The sequence below is a fragment of the Calypte anna genome, chromosome Z, assembly GCF_003957555.1.
Source record: "Calypte anna isolate BGI_N300 chromosome Z, bCalAnn1_v1.p, whole genome shotgun sequence".
Lineage (NCBI taxonomy): Eukaryota > Metazoa > Chordata > Aves > Apodiformes > Trochilidae > Calypte > Calypte anna.
The window spans coordinates 62,388,691-62,410,376 of record NC_044274.1 but is presented as its reverse complement, the minus strand read 5'-3'; the positions used below and the strand labels follow the sequence as shown (position 1 = coordinate 62,410,376).

The 21,686-nt window shown below is 35.1% G+C and overlaps 1 protein-coding gene across 1 annotated transcript in view; it reads left to right on the top strand.

The window, feature by feature from the left end:
- Positions 1-21,322, top strand: part of IFT74 (intraflagellar transport 74) — a 42,986-nt gene extending 21,664 nt beyond the window's left edge. The window contains exons 12-20 of the mRNA XM_030467118.1: positions 165-205; positions 1,623-1,702; positions 4,764-4,817; positions 8,872-8,969; positions 11,590-11,716; positions 15,199-15,362; positions 16,204-16,329; positions 18,708-18,768; positions 20,449-21,322. Of these exons, the coding sequence (XP_030322978.1) occupies positions 165-205; positions 1,623-1,702; positions 4,764-4,817; positions 8,872-8,969; positions 11,590-11,716; positions 15,199-15,362; positions 16,204-16,329; positions 18,708-18,768; positions 20,449-20,564 (867 nt within the window). The 3' untranslated portion in view covers positions 20,565-21,322. The remainder of the gene's footprint in view (positions 1-164; positions 206-1,622; positions 1,703-4,763; positions 4,818-8,871; positions 8,970-11,589; positions 11,717-15,198; positions 15,363-16,203; positions 16,330-18,707; positions 18,769-20,448) is intronic.
- Positions 21,323-21,686: the final 364 nt, after the last annotated feature.

Sequence of the window (21,686 nt, the reverse complement as noted above, 5' to 3'; positions counted from 1 at the left end):
AATTGTGTCACTTCTCTTCAATGAAGAGCCATTGTTAGACAATGTGACAACAATCTTTCGTTTCATGAGCTGAATATTCCATGTATAGTAAATTAAGAAATCTTTTTCCATTTTTCACTTATAGTTCTTATTTTGTATTTTACAGTCGTTATACTTTTTTATAGGTTAAGGATGATAGTCAAGAAATAGCAAGCATGGAAAGACAGTGAGTAATCCTATTATACTGTTGACAAATTAAATTTATACCCTACAGACAGATAGTTGAATTCTATCACATATTCCCATGGAGATTTAGCACATAACCACATTATTGAGCCTCTGGTAGTGTTAACCTTTCACTAAGAACAGAATATATCCTTCTGTTTCAGTTAAACAACTTTTACATTGATAGGAAATTTAGACCTGCATGCTAACATTCTTCCTGTCCTTAGGAACATTCCTTGAGAATATAAATTGGAAATAGAAGGGACATAAACTTCTTTAAGGCTGATGAAGATATTCATCCATAAGAGATGTTCATCTGAGATATCCATTAAGTTGAGCCTATTAGCCTGTGATGACAGTTTGAAGAGTTTGTTATGTGTTCTTGGAACCTAAGAGTTACAAAGTTGGTTACAAAGGTCAATTCTAAAAAGTAACAGGGCATAGCTTCTTCATTCTTGAGCACTGGACCTTTCTGAAGATTTGCCAGAAACGCCAGTAAATGTTATAATAAATAGTAATTTATTGGGAGGATGAGGGTATTGGATAAAATGGTACAACATTTTTGTGATTTTGTGCCTTTTGATTTCTCTCTCTTTACAGATAAATTGAGATAAATCTTGAAATCTCCTAGAAACAATTTTAAATGCTTTTAAGCAGTATTACCAGCTGTAATCATTGGTTATTTTCTAATGCAGTGATACCTTTGATTTGGTAATAGCTTGATTAACAGAATTTTTGGAAAGAAACTGTATATTATTACATACAGTTATATTTGAGAGCTTTCTTAGAAATCCTTAAGACAATCTACTTTCTCACTTTGGTGGGTAATGTAGTAGTGTTTTACTTAACAATTTCTTAATGGGTTTAAGTGAACACAAAGGTAATTTTTAAGAAATCCAGTTCCCTGTTGCAGTTTACTACTTCTTTAGCTCTGCAGAGATGCATAGACACCAGCAGAGGTACCAGTTGAGTAAGATAAGAGCTAATGACTCAACAAAACCCTCTTTTCATAAAGAGCAGCAGTAGTGTTCCCCAGGGATCAGTACTGGGTCTAGTCTTACTCAGCATCTTCATTAGCAACCTCCATGATGGGACAGAGAGCATCCCCATCCCATTTGCTGATGTTACAAAATTGAGTGGTAATCCTGCTTTGACAGAAGGGCTGGACTCGATGGATGGACTCTCAAGAGGTTCCTTCCAGCCTGTACTATTCTATGATTCTGTTTATATTCAACAGATATATGGATAAAAGCAACTTGTGTTTTACATGCACGTTTTGTAATAGCAGCAATCCTCCTGATACTCTTTTGGTTTTGATTATGATAGGTTTTCTATTTTAATTCTGATTTTTCTCTCCATTTTCTTTAAAAAAAATATTGTATACCACCATTTTAACTTTGGCTTTCATTATGCACTAGGCTAACAGACGTAAAAGAAAAAATAAACCATTTTAAAAAGGTCATTCAGCAACTTGATATGGATCTGGAGAATCATCAAGGTAATATGACTAGATTTATAGCGAATTATACAGAACTGCATCTTTTCATATTATAAAGCATATTCTTATGGATATTAGTTTCTTGAAAGTTTTAGGCATATGCTGGTGTCCATTTTTGACCATCAGAAGGTTTTGTGTCTGAGGGTACAGGCTTCTCCTTTCCAATGTGAGAAATGGAGACTACCCATCCCCAGAAGCATGTTCATCACCTTCATATAGAGCAGTAAAACTAATATATATAATAATTGTACAGATTTCTGTACAATTGTGTCACAATTTTATTTTTACTTGAGATTTAGAAGTTTCTTTTACTGGCAGAACTTCAGAATCAGCTCAGCCTTAGGAAACCTTTTATTTATTTTACCTTATAGATGATCTGATACACTGAATGAATGTGGAACTAAGAATGTTTAATACTGGGTAAAGCAAACAGAGTTCATTGCTATTTTTGTATGTCTTTAAAACTCTCTGGGCTGATCTTTGCAAGAAGAGTTTGGTAGCTGCCTAGAAATGGTATGAGCTTAGAAACCTTCTTCCAAAAAGCATCTGCTCTAGTACATTAGGCTTGGTTAGGATCTGTCCTAACACTGGAAGGCAGGGTTCTGGAGGAAGTAACTTAGTTTGAGCGTAGACCCTCAACAGCTGTGGAAAATTCTTCTTAAACTGGATACTGGATATTCATCCCACAGAAAACCTTCTCGTTATAAGGACGCTTGGGCATTCTGGGAAATTTTTTAATAAGTTACTTAAATTCTATAAGACTGATGCATTAATGTCTTTGTGTCCTTTTTACTTTATGACATTTCTTGGGCAATTGGTGTAAAATTTATCTGTAATTTTAAAAAAAAATCTTTTTCTCATCTTTTGCATTACAAAATATTTCAAAATATTTCCCTACTTCTTCTGATAATTCATTATTTTTGTACAAATAATTTATTAAGATTGTTTTACTAGCTTTTTTATTTCCAGATGATATCATTGCCAATTTCACTCTTCTGCTTTAATTTTTCCTTTTTGCTTCGCTTGCAACTTTTTTTTTTTATCTTTGGAGAAATGCAGAAGGTAAGAAATGAGTTACTTTTCACATTTGTAGGTTTACACACACAATCACTCATTGCTGGTCTTTGTGTCTTTCACTGTTTCATAAAAAGATCCCTGATGAAGAAAAGGGCTTTAATCACATGTAGGAGAAAGCACATTCTGTCAACATATCAGAAACTGTCAGGATATTCAGTGTAACGTTATCTTGTGGTATAAGATAGAGGGAATTCAACCTATTGATGTAATGGGGAGAGAATAAGGAAGATACTCAAAAGGAGCAGCTTTAAGACAGGGCAATCTAAACTCCCAATGCCACCTCTGTAGTAAATTGAGAGAAAAGCCTGGAGAGTCATTCATGCTTTTGCTTTAAATGAGCATCTTGGAGTTTCCCTTGAGATTCCTGTCCTCCCTCCTCTGTCAGTTACTTTGGTGCAGTATTTAAACTGTTTGTTTCAAAGTATTCTGAAAACTTCAGCTCCTAAGGTTTTTTAGTTAAATTGAAGGTAAATTAGCCAGTGGGGAAAAAAATCAAATTAAGAATTTTTAGATCTTTCAGGATAAGTATTTCAGTGATAAGGTATTTTTGAGGGGAAGAACAAAGTAGAGACCATAAATGAAAATAACTATCTTTAGTTTCACTTAAAAAAATCTAAGGAAGTGAAAAATTCACCAAGTTATTACATGTTCCATATATTAGCAGTCATGTTTAGGCGATTAGTAAAAATCAAATTAGCTTAATATGGGATAAATCTAAGACTTCATAAACTGCAAAAAAGGCTAAGATATTGATATAATAATGCCATATATAATAATGCCAAATGTCTCTGTACATTTTAAAGGTTGTCAGGTTTATTTGGTTTTTTTATTTTATTTTAAACACTTGGCAGATCATGAAGCTCTCCTTTTCATGACTTACTGTAACTGGATGTTTTAGACGGGACTGGGCTGTTAAGTATTGGAGACTTGCCTTGCAAAATCAAAGAAAGTCCAGCAGGGAACAAAGCCCCATCTAGAAGCTGTAGCAGTATAGCAATCCTTTGGGGGCACACTGATGTTCCTTTTGTTTGTATATACTAGATAAGAAGGAAAGCATGGGAGTGTACAAGTAAAAAGACTTGGAGAAACTTGCTTGCTTAGTTATATCTATATCTACTTCATTACTTTTGTTTGTATTCTACAGAGTTACAAGTTCATGCTGAAAATTCATCAATGACCAAGACTCTAGCAATTAAAAATTTAGGTGTTTGAAACTTTAAGTTATTCTTCATTGCTGAATTATCTCATCTTCTTGAAACTTGTGACAAGTGTATCACATCTCCCACTTTACATTTTAATTTGGACCTATTTAAAGTCACTAGTTGTATTTAGAGGTGGAGTGGATTATTTATTGTATGTTACTCATTACTTCCAGTACATCTATTAAAAAATGTGCATGGAAAGGTTCTTCTTTTAAACTCAATTTTAGAAATCTTTCTCTGCAGTTTATTTTTCCGTATCATTATTTGTCCCATTTTCCTGCTTAATTGCCTTATGCTGTCACACTGTTACTTACAAGCTGTGTACCCGTATGAAAGTCCATTCTAATACATGGAAGTGCCATTGATAACGCCCATATGTTAGACAGAGCTGCTGAAAGTTTTAGCTCACCAGGGTGCACAAAAATATTTTTGTCTAGTATTGAAATTCACCTGACTACAGAATCCTATGAAATTCCTTTGTTCAAACCAAGAATTTGCTCCACTCTTATTTTTGAAAAATTCCATCCTCTAAGAAGTTCTAAAAATTGCATTGAGGCTGATTTATTAAGCTAATTATCTTCTTTTAATATAAAAATGTGTATTTAATACTCCATTTAAGTGACTGTATCAGTGAGCATGGGATGAGTCCTATTGTTTCTAAGCATGTAGATTTTTTTAATTTAAAAAAAAGCAAAACAACAAACCAAAACCAAAAACATTTTGCCCACCTAAAGGAGTCTTTGGCTGAGACAATATGAAGTTAAATGTTATGTCTCTTGCAGGAGATGAAAATCGGAAATACAAGGAGCTGAAGAAGAAGGAAGAGAGCATAGACAGTAAGTTTTCTAAGATACTTTCGTTAGGCCTAATTGCACTTAAAATACAGGCTTTCTTGTATTATTGAGACTCAGTTAATTTAGAGCTGAAAACAACTGATATCCTGATCTTTGCATAACGTTTCTGTGATCTACCTCAGGACAAGACAATTGATATTTTAGGAGTAGTAGGACATCCACAAATACTTGGAGATCCTTTTGTGGCTTTTCATCAAACTAAAATTTTTAGGAACATAGCCTTATTTTATGAAAGCAAGACTGAAATTAATTTTTAAGTTTATTTAAATGTAAGATATATCAATCCAGCTGTTCAGGTTTAAACAAGGTTAAAAGCAGAACCTCAAAATTGGCAAGCATAGACATCATAATTCTTTAAATTAAGGTTTTTGTATCTCTTTATTCAAGGTGAATGCTGCTAAAGCTTTCTTCCATATTAGTTGCAGAGACCTCACAGCAAATAGCAGAGGATAAAAACACAAGGATAAAAACATAACTGTTTTTAAAATATCTGATATTGCTAGTATGCTGTAGTAGGCAGTTTACAAAAAAAGCTGGTCAGTTACTCAACAAGAGTGGAAAATGATCAAGAAACACGCCATGAAGGCTGAAGTATATAATGTCTTTCTGTAACAGTGTTCTCTAAAATGTTTGCTATAGCTTATGACTAACATGATACTAGCTAGAAATGTCTCAGCTGACAGTAAGTAAAGATGGGTAAGAGCACTTAGAGAGTCTGCATTTTCAATTTAGCTGTTTGCCAGGGAAAGAGAATGGTAAAAGCCCACTTGATCTTCTACAAATACAGATTGTGAAAATGGGGCCTCCCAGTAGTTCTGACTTAGAGAGTTTTAGATCTGTTCCTGCTCTTCATCAGAGGACAGGAAAAGAGCAAATGTAGTACTTGTCTTTAAGAAGAGCCAAAGAAGTATAGACCAGTCAGCTTAGTATCAATTTCCAGAATGATTGTGGAAAAAATAAGCAAGGAAAAAAATTGTAAATGTTATAGAAACAGGAGTGTGACTAACAGTGGTATTGATTTGTCAATAACAAATAACTGGTTTCCATCTTTTCAATAAAAGTGTTTAAGAAAAAGGGAGTAGCAGCAGATGATGTGTTCTTTGACTTCAGTTGCTGCTGCTGTGTCTTCATGTTCTCAAAAGCAAACTAGGGAAATACTGTCCATTATTAACTTATACTGTGCATTTTTTGATTAAAAAATTAGAAATTCTAAACCATTCAGTGCCAAGTGAGAAGGATGCATTAAGTAGAATTTTGCACTGTGTTTGATGTTCAGATTAGGCAATATTTTTATTAAACATCTTGATAACAGGAGAGACAGGAAATACATAGTTTCAAAGAAAGTGGTGCATTGGAAAAGCCGAAATCATGTTGGAGGACAGGGTTAGAATTTACATAGAGCAGATGAGAACTCAAGTACAAAAAACATCAAAAACGATTAAGGGTGAGTTTATACAATTGGACAGAGTAATCAACAGCAAAAATACAAAATAGGGTGCAGATTTTTAGGAACAGCTCTGAAGTATGCCTCACTGATATCCCACTAACACAGAAGAAAATATACAGCAGGAAGTATACACAAGAGTGCAATTCATCAGAAACATGAAATAACCTCGTTTTCTTTGCACTGAGGAATTCCTCCTTTGGAATATTGTCTCCCCTTCTGCTGCACATGAAGAACGATGTTGGCAGTCCTGAAAAGAGGCTGATGGGGGCAGAGAAAGAATGATCTTCAAGGAAATGTGAAAAAACAAGTCTTTTATTTTAGAGAATTTAGGACAGTCATCAAATATGTAAAAATCTGTTTCCAGTAATAAATGAATAATCTATCTCTTCATACACATGGAGGATAGAAAAGGAGGATACTCAAGCTTTTCCAGAAAGATTTTGAGTTGGATATTAGGAAAAACTTTCAAAAAATAAAAGCTCAACAAGAGTTGGAATAGATTGGCATGAGGAATTGTAGAGTATATATCATGAACTGTCTGTAAGAAGAGTATAGATAAAAGTCTCAATTACTGACCTGCCACTGTTTTTGTACTGGAGCAAGTAAATTAATTAGGTGACATCTTGCTGTCTCTTCTATCAAATTTTTCATGGGCCTGTGAAACATCTAGCATTCAAATGAAACATGATCATTCAGACAGGTATGATGAAAAGGAATGGTTTTTGTAGAAAGTCAGTGAGATGAGATGTAAATATGGACCCTACAGAGTGATTCTCTGTGTAAAAATTACCTATTTACTTTTTTTAACAGAAAGGGAAAGAGCAGCTCAAAGGTTGTCAATATAAAGCATTAAGCAATAATTTCAATATTGTAACTTTCATTACTGCCCTTTCCTTCTGTTGTGTTCAGATATTTTTATAGTGTAGAAGATTTCTGTCAGTATTTCAAAGCAACAGACAGCATGAAATTTTCAGTAGGTGCCCTTTGAGGAAGGAGCTCTTTTTGGAGCTGTTGTTGCTCCTTTTATTGAAGTATAATTGTGCTATATTTTAAAATAAAAGCAGACAAGCTCATTATGAAGGAAAGGAAAATCACACAGAAAACAGAACTTCCCTTTCTTAGGATAGTTTCCTTTGCAGCCTAGATACTGGAGAAGAACAGACCTGGCCATGGTATTATTCAGCACCTAGAACTTAACTAGATTGTTTTCAATTGCAGTCAGCTTAATCTTTGGTTTTAACTGTGTTTCTGGTTACTACTTTATAGCAGTGTTGGCAAAAAATAAACCTTCTTACATTGTTGACCAGTGCTATTGTCTGCACTTACTAGTCAGGTCAGTGGTCATTGTAGGGCTGAACAAAACTATATTTCAACTTTCTGAGCCAATTGAATCTGCACCATTATTTTTAGCAATCAACTGTGCTCATTACAAATGTGTTGTATAATGCTATTCATTGACCTTCAAAGAATTCCAAGTGTCGCTGCTTCAGGGATAGTCTTTGTAGAGTCTGAGTATTATCTTCTGGCTTCAACGATGCACTTTCATCTCTAAAAGTTTTAGAAGCTGTTCTTTGTGAAGCATTTCTGTTAACTCTTTCATGCATAGCATTGCATATTATATCAGGTATTACAATATTTTTCTTATCCATTACTTATTAGTAAAGAATTTTTAAAATAGATAAGGCCCTGGGTGGTGTGGGATCCGCAGTTCTCCTGTCAGTCCTCATCCCTTCAGGGTTCGTCAGTATTTCCAGCAAGAGTTCCTCTTCCAAAGTAATCAATCTTGAGTTTACTAAGCACTTCTGCCCTTTTTCATCCAGATAGTAATTTAGCAAGCTGCTGGATTTTGTGAGTGTTCCTATATAAGCCATGCTTTAGGAGGAGATGCAGCAGGAAAAGGATGATCATAACTCACAGCGCTAGGTACCATCTTGATGAATAGCTGACTTCCATGTGATGTATCCAGCACCTTTTTTTCAATGTCTGCCACAGTGTTGTATGCCTAGAACACAAATGTAGCCAAAAAACCACCATTACAACTGTCCTATCAGATTCAGTTGGACACTTGCTGAAAGGAGCGTATGTTAGAGAAGGAGCAAAGGGACATCATATAGAAGGAAAGAAATGGTATCACATCAGTAGCTCAGATCACAGTAATGTTTGGCATTTAGTCCAGGCCATTAGAGGTAGTGAAGTCAACTTTTTAATTTATTTATTTATTAGCCTGTTTTTATAGCTTTCAGGAAAATGGAGATGAACAGCTACTAGGATAAGTATTCAGAAATTATGGTGTTGAAATTCCGTTCCCATTGGGTGGGAACTCTCACTTAAACATTATCCAAAAAGGAGATGACCTCATGCCACTAATCAGTCAAATATGTTTCTCTGGAAAAACTGTCTTCTTATCCATTTTAACCCAAATGCTGACAGATTTTAAGGACTCTACTACCTTTCTCTTAAATAAACTATTAGTCTTATAGTAACCTGTCTGAAGGTGCACAGCTTGTCAACTTAATACAAAGGTTTGACTGGAAACAGCAAGGGCTTGTGGAAATAACACCCTTCTTTATTATTTTTGTTGATTTCTAGATTTTTTTGAGACTTTTGAAGAAGTGAAGAATCAGGAGCTGGAACGAAAGGCCCAAATAGAAGCTAACATTGTTGCACTCCTGGAGCACTCAAGCAGAGTAAGTGCATTTCCCTCTTTCTGTGGCAAGCTAGAAGTTGAGAAGCACAGAACAGGAGAACAAATGGATAAAGAAGAATGTGAGTTTTATATTTTATCCTGTCAGTACCAGCATAATAATCTCTTCAGAGGAATAAATATTAAACCTGTTACAGCCGTAATTAAAAAAAAAAAACAACAAACAAACAATAAAAGCTGTAGTTAAAAACAAACAACAACAACAAAATAAAAACCCAAACAAACAAAACAGCAATAAAAAGAGATTAATTTCTCTTTATTCCTGAAGCATTCTGAATATTATGTAATATTTGTGACCAGAATAAAAAAAAAAGTTTTCATAATTGCTGTAATCATCATCATCATTATAATAGAAGCCAAAGACAGAGACTGGTAAACTCTTCATCCAATGTGGATGAAGAGCAGAAGCTTCTGAAGAACCTGAAGGAATAATCCACAGCTCCTGAAATAACTCATGGATGAAGTTTCAAAGTCACTGTCCATAGCATTTGGAAAGTCTGGTGAAGTCTGCTGACTGTAAAAGGGGAAACTTAACCCCTATCTTCAAAAATGGAAAAAAAGAAGAACCAGGGATCTACAGGCCTGTCAGTCTCACCTCTGTGCCTGGCAAGATCATGGAGCAGATCCTCCTGGAGGCTCTGCTCAGGCAAGAAGATAACAAAGGAGTGATTGGTGGCAGCTGAACAGGCTTCACCAAGGGCAAGTCCTGCCTGACTAGTTTGGTAGGCTTTTATGGTGGGATCACAGCCTCAGTGGACAAAGGCAGAGCAACAGACACCATCTACTTGGACCTGTGCAAAGCATTTGACACTGTCCCATGAGACATTCTGATCTCTAAACTGGAACAGTACATATTCAATGGATGGACCACTCTGGATAAGGAACTGGCTGGCTGGTCACACCCAAAGAGTTGTGATCAGTGGCTCAGTATCCAAATGGGGATATGTGATGAGTGGTGCTCCTCAAGGGTTTGTACTTGGACCAGAGCTGTTTAATATCTTTGTTTGTGACATGGACAGTGGAATCTGCATCCTCAGCAAGTTTGCTGACAACACCAAACTGTGGTGAAGTCAACACACTGGAGGGAAGGGATGCCATCCAGGGGGACCTTGACAGGCTTGAGAAGTGGGCTTGTGCAAACTGTGTGAAGTTCAACTAGGCCAAGTGCAAGGTTCTGCACCTGGGTGGAGGCAATCCCATGCATGAATACAGGTTGGGAGGAGAAAGGATTGGGGACAGCCCTGAGGAGAAGGACTTGGGGGTGTTGGTGGACCAGAAACTCAACATGAGCTGTCAATGTGCCTTGCAGCCCAGAAAGTCAGTCGTGTCCTGGGCTGCATCAAAGCAGCACAGACGGTCAAGGGAGGTAATCTCTCCTTCTACTCTGCTCTTGTGAGACCCCACCTGGAGTACTGTGTCCAGTTCTGGGGTCTTCAATATAAGAAGGACACAGAGTTCCTGGAACATGTCCAGAGAGCCACTAAATGATCAGAAGTCTGGAGCACCTCCCCTATGAATAAAGGCTGAGGAAATTGGGGTTGTTCAGCCTGGAGAAGGGAAGGCTCCGAGATGACCTTAGAGCAACCTTCAAATATCTGAAGGGGGCCTACAAGAAAGCTGAGGTAGGGCTTTTGACATGGGTGTGTAGTGACAGGACAAGAGGAAATGGTTTTAGACTTAAGGAGGGGAGATTTAGGCTGGAGAATAGGAAAAAATTCTTTCCTGTGAAGGTAGTGAGACCGTGGCACAGGTTGCCCAAAGAAGCTGTGGCTGCCCCCTCCCTGGAAGTGTTCAAGGCCAGGCTGGAAGAGGCCTTGAGCAACCTGGTGAAGTGGAAGGTGTCCCTGCCCATGCAGGGGGGTTGGAGCTGGATGATCTTTAATGTCCCCCCAGCCAACCCAAACCATTCTATGAGTCTATGAATAAATGTTCAAGACAAAGACATTCAAGATAAACGTTTCAGAATATTGCAAATAAACCTACTGCAATGTTTTGGTTCCATAAAGTCTGCAAATCTCTGTTCAGGAGTCACTACACTTTCTGCACTATTATTGAGTAACTGACAATCTTCCAGTCATCTCTCCGATCGAAAATTATGTCTGTAATACTCTACTGCGTAATATTCAATGTAAAAACTTTATAATTGTTCCCATTTGCAGTCTTTTTTTTTTTTTTTTTTTTACTTTCAAAGAATGTTTTAATATTTTTGGTTGCCATTGAATTTTTTCTTATAGAAATTATTCAGTTGAGTAATGCTTTTATTATTTTAACCTCTTGTCTTCTCTTTTAGTATGGCATGACATAAGGTGTATTTTAGGCAATGACACTTACTTTAGATGAGATAGATAGAGCAACACTGTTCATACTTGATGCACTTTTTTTCATTTCAGTGACCTGTGACTACCTCTTTTATCAAAAAGCTGGCAGAATGAAAACAGATGCCATTTAAATCACTTCAGTATGTTTCCAGTATTTTCAATCTTTGTGGTAGAAAAGCCAAATAATAGAAAATATGTTAGGACAGGAGAGTTTTTGTTTGTCCACTTACCATTTTTTTTTCAAGGATGCAGCATGTTCTGATTATTGTTCTTGGTAACACACAGAATGTGAATCACATGAAACAAATTTCATCTGTAACAAATCAAGAGCTGAAGATTATGCAGGAAGACCTGACTTTCAAGTCAAATGAAATGCAGAAATCACAGAGCACTGCTAAGAATCTGGTAACAGGTGAGATTAGCAATGAATTTTCAAATTCATTCCTTAAAAAAATAAAAAATACCCAAGTTGTTACAGTAATAACAAGTTTAGGGTTAATGATAAGCAAATATTAAAATACAAATACAGTGACATGTTGTGGGTAACAATACTTTACACATTTCTCGGTAGCATTTCACTTACTATTATCAGTAAATTATCAGCTTTCTTGTATAGATACACATTAAACAGAAGTATTTGAATTTGAGGTCAAAGCTTGGCTTTACTAATATTCAACTCAAAATAAACATTTTTCACAGTTTTTAATATAGCGTTTAATTAAACTGAACTAGGGACTTCCACAGTTATCTAACCGTGTATTATTTGCAAATGTAGTTCTTAGTGTCACTTACCTAAAATTTGTGTATGTACTGTAGAAGAATGACAACAATGAATAGCTCTCAAACTCTCAGGCTTTCATTCTGCAAAGTGAGTTTTCATTTTTACTTAATTTTGGAAATGCTTAAATATGTAAACTACTTAAATACTTTGTAGAATATTGCCTGTAATTTCAAAAAGCTGACAGAATTTTTTTCTTTCATTTCTATAACAAGTATCTATTTAATTATTTGCACTGTTTATAGTGCAGTTGGTTTCGTAATTTTAAGCTTTTGCTAGTATCATTACTGGTTCAGCAAGCTTTTCCTTGTTTCTTTGGATGAAAGGAAAGGGCAGGAATTAAGACCCTTAGATCATTTTGTAAGGAGGCTGTACTTAGTAATTAATTTTCAAAATAGAAGCCTGTATTGTGGCTTCAAAGTAGTTATGTGCAAAAAAGAAGTCTGTGTGCACAGAATGTTACCAAAATTGATTGTCCTGCTTTGTGTTACGCTTATTTAGCTTTTGCTTGTCTGCAAATACATTCTGAGTTCTAGTGTAGTTTAAAAAGCTGGCCCATATATTACAAGTTCAAAAATTACTTTTTGCTCCTTCAAGTTAGCATGAATTCTTATTACTGTACAATGTAAGGATATTCTGGAAGATACATGTCTTTCTTTGCAAGGGCAGAGAAGAGAGTTACAGTACATAATTATCATTTAAATGATTCATAAGTAAACATCTAAAATCAAAGCCTTATAGATATTGTAATGAACAACTGAAGATTCTTTCAAAAATACTGTGAATATTTAGTATGCACAATTGAAGTTTTCCCTAACTTTTGAATTATAGCAGTCTTCTCTAGGATTCCTTTGTTGTGATTAAAGTCTGGATTTCCACGTTCTCTTGCTGTAACAAAGATAAAAAGTCCAGCAGCAGGACCCTTAAAAAAAAAAGAGTGAAAAAATAATAATATAAGGAAACCATGAAGAGTAAACAAAAGTGCTGATGGCATAGTTTCTCAAAAACATTTCCCTGGGTCAGTGTAGTTTGGTCTGAGATTTTGCTACTGTGTACACACTGCCTGTTAGACACTGCAACTTTATTGCCTATCAGAAGGAACTGGGCTGCATCCTCTTCCTGTCTTTTCCCCTAGAGAAGTTTTGAGATTTTATAGTTATAATTTTTTTTCATTGCAGCTATTGCTGAATAAGGATAGAATTCAGCCCTTAGAGTTTCTTCTCTTTTCTCCAGAAAGTGTGAATGGATAGGAATAGCCCATTGCTGTCTCACCATCAGTTTTTATCCGTATATGGCTGGGGTAGTCTAAGAATCCTTTTAGGCTTTTTGCCTATTAGTCTACTATATCTTATTTTAAAATCTTTAAAAAATACATATTAGAACAACTATAGAGTGAAAGCGGTGTAAATAAATCCTAAATAAATCCTTTCAAAAATGTAAAAGATTTTTTCTGCTACTTCTCTGCCATTTGAATTATTTTTATTTTGTAATTGTCTTTTTACTGTTTTTAGTGTTAAAGCCCTGATTCATTCAGGTCATTTAGCATTTTTCTGTCTTTAAGCAACATTACCACAGGATCAAGAGAAGTAGAGCTGCATTCAGTCATGTTTTGGGATCTGACATTGACCAATACCAGGAACTTCAAAGTGAAACTAGAGGCAGTTATGAAATATTCTAGACACAGGGAAAGTGTTTCCTTAAGTCCTTCAGAGTGCAAGGCAGCATAAAACACTGAATCACAGAAATGCAGTGATGCAGGTGCAAGCCTTTTATTTTTAACTCTTCTTTTACCAATGAGGAAAATGTTCATATTTATATAGATTCTCTTTGCCCTTTCATTCTTACAGAATTCACATATTATGGAAATGTGTTTCTCAGGATAATTACATTTACATATTGTACACACAAATCTTGGCTTTATTTTGATGTTCCTAAAGAAATCACCAGAGCACCTGGCAGTAAGCCAGAAATGTTAATTAAAGCCAGTATTTTGCTCTTAAAAGGTAGTATATGCCATAAATCCAGGAGAGAGAGATTAGTGCTAAAGTCTTGCTATGAGAGGGATTTGATCAGGTGAGATTTTTCCCGAAGAATTCCACTAAGAAAACCATACCCACGGTTTTTGGAAGGTGAAGTCTTTCTCTGTCACATACGCACATCCAATCCCTTCTACTGTGAAGTTCTGTACTGCCTATTACTTCAGAGCATAGAAAAAATACCTGCATTATTTGTATCATTCTTCTGAGTTAGACCCAGCTCTGAAATATAAGAGTGTGCAGCCATGTGTGTGAATGTTCAGGGCATGTGGAAAATACAGTGATAAGGCTGCACATCAGAAAGCCATCCAAAATAAGTCTAGCCACATCTAATCCTTCCACATTCATGCTGAATAACATCCCCAAAACTGGATTTTGTATATATTTATTGTGTTTTCTCTTAAGCATCTCAAGTCTGAACCGTTTCAGTCTTAACATCTTTTGTATAAGAATCCATCAATATTTCTATCTCCTTTAGTTGCCTGTATCTGTTCTTTCTTATTAATGTACTGTGAGAAATAAATGTACTGTGAAAAAATTGTTGCACATGCTGATTTGGTAGGCTGTGACGGTTCTTAATATGAAAGTATTTTCCTGTACAGAGCTAATGTTTAATTGGGTATTTACTCTCAGAAAACTCTTACCATAGACTGGGAACATAAATAAAACCAACACTGTGTTAAAAAAAACTAACAAGGATATTTTTTATCTGCACTATTGCTGTCAACTTTTTGTAAGGTATCACTACTGCTTTAAAATTTGAAATTGACTGTTGCCAGTAACAACTTTAACAATAGAAATGCCACACTGTGGTAGAGAAAATCACAGTTTCATTATTTATACTTAAGGAGTAAAATTATAGTTATAATATGGGAATCTGATTTATAGGATTACTGTAAAGGTGCAATTTTTTTTCTTCAATCACATTCAAATGTGAATATCAAAATCAGAAAGATATGCGGGAGCTTTTTATGTTGTTTAAGTATATCATAAAGCTTTATATTCTGAATGTCTTCTGAATGTAATGTCTTATGAAATTAAAACTACTTCTAATTAGAGGTTGTGTATCCGGTGATCTAGAGAGTCAAAAACTGCAAATGGACCTACAGAAGATGGAGGTCTTGGAAGGCAAGATGGTTGATGAGCTGGCCTCTCTTAAAGACAAAATTGAGCAAACCAAAATGGATTTGGAGGTCTATAATAATTTGCCAGCTCTGAGAGCATCAGGAGAAGAGAAGAAAAAGGTAATGAAAGGAACAAGACTTTGGATTATACAGAATATATGTGGTTTTGAGCACACAGTAGTGAAGGAAAATCCAAGTCTGTGACCAGGAATCCTGACTGATAATGAAAATTAGGCTTTCACATCCGTGCAAATTAATCTGAATGCTTCTCTGCTTATATTTGTGGCTTATTAACTACATACATGTAGCAGGCTGTCAACTAGATGCCTTTTGAACTTCCACAAAATTTCCCTTTTGTTTTAGAGTCCTAGAATGGCTAGGGTTGGAAGGGACCTTAAAGATCATAGAGTTCCAAACCCTTGCATGGGCAGGGACACCTCACACTAGACCAGGCTGTTCAAATCCCCATCCAGCCTGATCTTGAACACTTCCAGGAATGAGGCATCCACAACTTCCCTGGGCAACTTGCGCCAGTATGTTTTAGTGATTCATCTGAACTTTTCTGCTGTACCTTGTGACTACCTGTAAGTTTGAATTTAGCAATCTAACTGTAGCATCCAAACAGGAAAGAAAAATCTGTTCTGTCTGTATTTGCTTTTAAGAAAAACTCTAGATAGATGTCTTCCCTTTTCACATGTGATAAATTTCCTATAAATTCTTAGCATCAGCATTCCCACTTGGCCTGATATACTAAGCCTACAACTTGGTCATAACCGTTGGATATTCTCTTTAAGACAGAGCATACATTGCTAGAGAAAACCTTGGAAGTTCTTTATGCATATGATCTTGTTGTGAAAGGAAGAAAAGGCAGCATCTTGAAACCTAAATTTAAATAATTTGTAGCCCACAGCAAATTAACTCAACTATTAATCAGTTTATATTGTTTCTTTTTTCCAACTAGAAACTCCAGAGTGACAAAGAAAGATTAACAAAACGTAGCTGTACTTTCAATAAAATAATGGAACAGTTGAATACAGAGTATGAGACACTAAAGAGAGAGCTTGAAGAGAATGAGACACATTCTCAGGTATAGCTTAAGCTTCATATTATCTCTTCTGTTCATTTTAGCATATTTTCTTTTTTTCTTTTTTGTACACTGGAAGTATGGATGGAATCAGTTGGTTTCTTCTCAGGGTGCTTTCAAAGTTGTGTTATAAATGTATAGCCATATTTTCTATTTTCAAACAAAAGTTAATATGCCAATGAATTTCTCTTAAGCTTTGGATTTCACACTTGCTAGTCAGAGGTTTTTCTGAGCTTAATAATTGCAAATCCTTTGCTTAAGTGTTTGTATTAATCTTGCTCAGAACTGTCCCTTTATTGCTGTTTCTTTGCTGGCAGAGTTTTAAAGACCAACTTAAAAAAAAACTACAGGGGGGAAAAAAGCCAGTACTAATTAAATAAGATGTCTTTTGCTTTTAAAGTTTTTTTATTGCAACCTGTACTATTAATTCCATTTCCCTTTTCCTATGCCTCTGCTTTTTGCTGACCACTGAAGTTTTAGGGTTTGTTCAGACTTCTTGAAACCCAAGGAACTTTTGAATTTGGTTGTATTTATATTTACATTTCAAAATATCAGGAAAGAAGATGTTTATAAACTCCTGAGCAGCTTTGATGCTTCCATTATAAACACCTATGAACTGCTGTCATTTTGGCAACAGAACTCTACTGGCATTTAAGCTTGAATGCACAGAAGGAAAATGGATAACCTCAAAATAAGCAGAAAAATGAAAATCAATTATTTTATCTGCATTTCACATATTTTAATTGTTTTTGAGTACTTGAAATCCTTGTCCCTTAGAACTGTTACTTTTTCTAATTCCATTAGGAGTTCAAGGTAATATTTGTACATGTTTTAGTTAACTTTCATCAGGAGTGAACTTAATGGAGCAGATGAGAGATAACTCAGGATATACAAACATAAACCTGTACCATATGATCACTGGGGGTTAGCTCTAGGGTGATGATATAGATCTCCAAAACTGCGTGTCAGATTCTGCAAGGCTTCAGTTACTATATATTTTTTATGGCAAGATCAGATTTTTATTCCTAGAGATTATGTAAATCAGAATTAGAGATACAGCCAGTGTTAAAATACTTGCAAAATGATGCTGCAAAGTTTATATAAAATACTAGTTGTAGAGCATTTCTTCATTTGATTCATCTGTGGCAGTTCTATTTCAATGTGTGCAAAAAAAAAATTTGTCTCTTTCTGTCACCAAAGTAAATATCATGAGGGTAAATAAAGATATATCTTAAAATGGCAGTAACTGACATGTATCAAGGATTTTGAAGTGCAGATAGCATTCACATGCATTGAGGGTTTGGGCTGTTTTCTAGGCAGTCACCTGCGTGAGCAGTGACAAGGAGTTACATTAAAGATGCATTGAGTATTTATTTTGGTACATATTTTAAACTAGGCTCCTTTACAGGCTGAACAGCATGTAGAAACATCTACAAAGGGGGCAATAAAAATTATGAATGGTCAGAAATACCATATCTTGGAAATAAAATAAAAAACTCCTATGTTTTCTGTGAAGCAGTACACTAGATAACTGATTCTTCACTGTAAGATTTATTTTGAGTAAAATAACAAGTATTTTTGTATCTTGTAGTTCAAGGAATAAAATGTTTCAAGATTGTCCTGATGTACTAAATTAGTTTCCTCTGAAGGCTTAGTCTCAGAATGATTTTCAGTTTTTGCATTTAAAATAACATCTGCATATCTTGAAATGCAGAACCTTGAACAGTAGCATCAGAAAAACAAATATTATAAAATTGTATTGTAAGGAAGCGGCCATTGATATAATGTCCACATTAGCTTCCTGTTGATGCTGAAAGTATTGAAGAAGTGCCAGCACTTAACCCATGCTCTTACAATCTTCTCACTGCAGCTCTGCTCTTATCACAGCTTCTGGCATCAGACAGGAAACTTAACTATGGAAGTAAGGAAGTTTCTTCTGTATAGCTCAAAGCCTACGACAGTGTCAGGAAATATTGTATCTTTAGTGAGTTTAGATCTTAATCATTTTGAGAAGAGATGACTTAAATTATATGAAGTATAATAAGAATTAGTATCTCCCTTTTTACTTCTGACTTGCTTACACATTTTCCTATGTGACAAGGCTTGAATTCTCATCTGAGTATTTTCATCTACCCTGCAGACAGGTCTTTTATATAAATAACTATATTAAGTGCTACATTATATACAAGTTAATCATTGGCAACTTTAAAACTAATTTTGCCATTGTTTCTCGTTTCTGTGAGCTTTTTGTGAAATAACTTGGATCTTATCATGCAATAGAGTATAAACTATTGATATAATATTTTTTGCAAAATTTCTTTTTATAATGTTATGTGTGCAATAATTACTGTTTTAATTTTTGGCTGTTTTTCTGTTTTCAGCTCACAAATTTGGAGAGGAAGTGGCAACACCATGAGCAAAACAACTTCATGATGAAGGAATGTATCCTTCTCATTAAGAAATACAGTAAAATTCATGCACTATATTAATTGAGGAAGAAGTCTGTTTCCTCCAGCAAAATAAGACAGGACAGAAGGGAGAGCAGCAGATGGGAGGAGAGGAAAGGTGATACTTTGTAAATGTCTGGTTCAGTGATAGGTATTATATTTAGCAACTTGCAAACTTGTTATCTGAAACAATTTCACAATATCCTAAAGCATGAGATTCGTCTCTCAGTCTGGTGTTTTTCCTAGTGGGTCAGTATTACCATTAGGTTCCATGTGAAGATACTCTTCACATCTGTCCATTATTACTGAAAATAATTAGCAAGTGTATAATTATTTGAAAACCTGGTGACTTTACATGGTATTTTGCAGTTTTAAAACACCTTAAATACAAGTGCTGAAAATTCAAATAATTAATGAGATGCCTTTAATGTATTTCTTATGAAATAGAAAAAAATGCATATTAGCAAGAAAACATTCTGATAAATGTAATAATATGACAAGGAGATGCTTTAGATGTAAAATGGACTGGAATGGGCAACTGCATTGTATCTTTCTCATTATGTGTTGCTAAATAAAGGGTTTGCATTCCACTGATTATCCAAAACTTTCCATTATCCAAAAGCATCAGCAATGTCTTACTTGCTTCAAGTGACTTTCATAAGGTAGTGCTTCAGATTAGCAGAAGTACTGAAGTGTTTTTAATTAGAATTGATGGTTCTTCTTATCTTGTTATTCTAGAGATCTGATTCAGGCATATGGGGACTTTGAATTCTGCAGTAAAATTCACTTCAACAAAATGATGTAGGAGCATAGAATCACTGTTTATAGGATGAATGCAACTGATAAAAGCAACAGCAAAACTAGACTGTATCAAGCAGTCTTGTGTATTGGACAGTAGACATTACTACATGTCTCAGAAAATGGTACAACAGTACATTTCAGGCAATTCTGTAATAGCCAGGCCACCGGGGAAAAATAATAATATGAGATCTGCATGTAGCATAATCTTTTTCATGTACCAAATAATCCTATTTCTTGAATCTGGTAAGTGCTGTAAATCTTGGAAAAATTCTGAAAAAAACTTGAACAACATAATGTAATTGAAGCCACTTCCTCTATGAAGAAAGGTCTACAGGAATAGTTTATCAAGACAAGAGACTTAGATCTTCTTTTTCTAACAGAAAAACTATAAAGCAAACCAAGAGAAAAAAGTTCATCAGGATATAAAGGCAGCCTCCTGACTTTTTCCAACATATTACCTGTCCAAGCACAGACCCAGAGTTTATGCAACGGAAAGAGAGGTCCTCTGTTCTTGAACTGGGGCTTTTGCTAGATTCTAAACTGCCAACTGTATGGCTGTAAATAGCTGGGTGCCTTGAAATTATTTTCTTTGCATTGTAACAATGGGCAGAGTCTTCCACAAGGGACCTTTAGTCTGTATATGTGGAAATAAAACTGACTCAGGCATGTAATCTCTTTTTTTACCATACTTGGCATGAGATGGCAGCTGGTAAATTGCTGCAAATCTTTTAGACCTATTTTGAAGTTTCTTTCCATTATTTGCAACCTTTGACGGTTTTCACAGGAGGAAACTTACTTCATTGTCATTCCATTATGATCTCTAATTATGCTAATATTTATATTGGCAGTTTGTTTCCTTAACTCTTTTAATCAGTCATAGCAACAAAAAGTCAGGAGAGTGACTATGAACCAGTAATGAAGAACGTGAGAACACTGGTCACAGACTACAACAAAGCTCTCATAGAAGCTTTACAGAACACCAAGAACTAAATCCAGGCGCTTCCTTCCTGACCCAATGGACCAACAATGAAAGATGTGCACAGGCAGCATGGAAAACTGGACAACTGAGCTCATTCACTTACCACTATGATGACAGACATTCTTAATAATATTTTTCCAGGTTCTCAGAAGTCACAGGTTTTATTAGTATTCCTCTTTTTGCAGCGTTCAAAAATTTTGAAAATAAACTTCTGAGTTTTAGAAACTTGTAGAAATATAAAGGAAATACTGCACAATCAGTGTAAAAATCATCACAATATGTTACTGAGGCCCATTGCTGGATTGCATCTCAAATGTAAAACTTCAGTCTGCTTTACACAGTGAATCTCTGTCTTGCAGTCCTGTCCTTGCCAAACAGAATAGTTTTCCCTGAGTAAGGACTGCCTGACAGTCCTTAAATAAAGCATATAATAAAGAAAGTCAGCATAAGGTAATATATAAAGTAATATCATACATTTCCTGTTTAAATATAAATTTGTAACAACTAAAGGAAACATCGAAGGATAAAAATCATCCTTTCGAGACAAAATTTGTTTCATAGTGTAAAGTCTTAGAATAAAAGCAAGTGGACCTGTAAGCAAATTTTAATATCCCAGAGGAGAACAAATAAACTCCCTTATTTTCTACTTTTTTAATGCCATTCCAAAGAGAAAACTGTGATAAAAAATATTGAAACACAGCTAATACTGAGCTTGTGCAGCGCACTTTACTTTTGTAGTATTCACTAATAAAGTAAATAACAAGGATGATAATTTGTATCTTCTGCTATTTTTTAACTTGGATTTCAAGATGCAATACTAGCTTCAAGTTGCAGCTTCTACTTTAAAATAAAACGCATAGAGATTCAGCATAGTAGAAAACTGGGACTGGTACAGAAATAACAATATGCTTTTTGATACAGAAGACCTTTTTGATTCAGAAAACCTTTACATAAAACGAGATTTCTATGTGCATATTTCACTCACATTCTACATTTAATGTAATTATAAACTGTCTCACCTGTTGTGTTGTAAGGCAGTCCTGATCAGACAGAAGAAAGCACAGCTGACTAAAGATGGGAATGCTAGCCAGAGAGTAATCTAGCCTTCTTAAAAAAATTAATAAAAAGGAGTG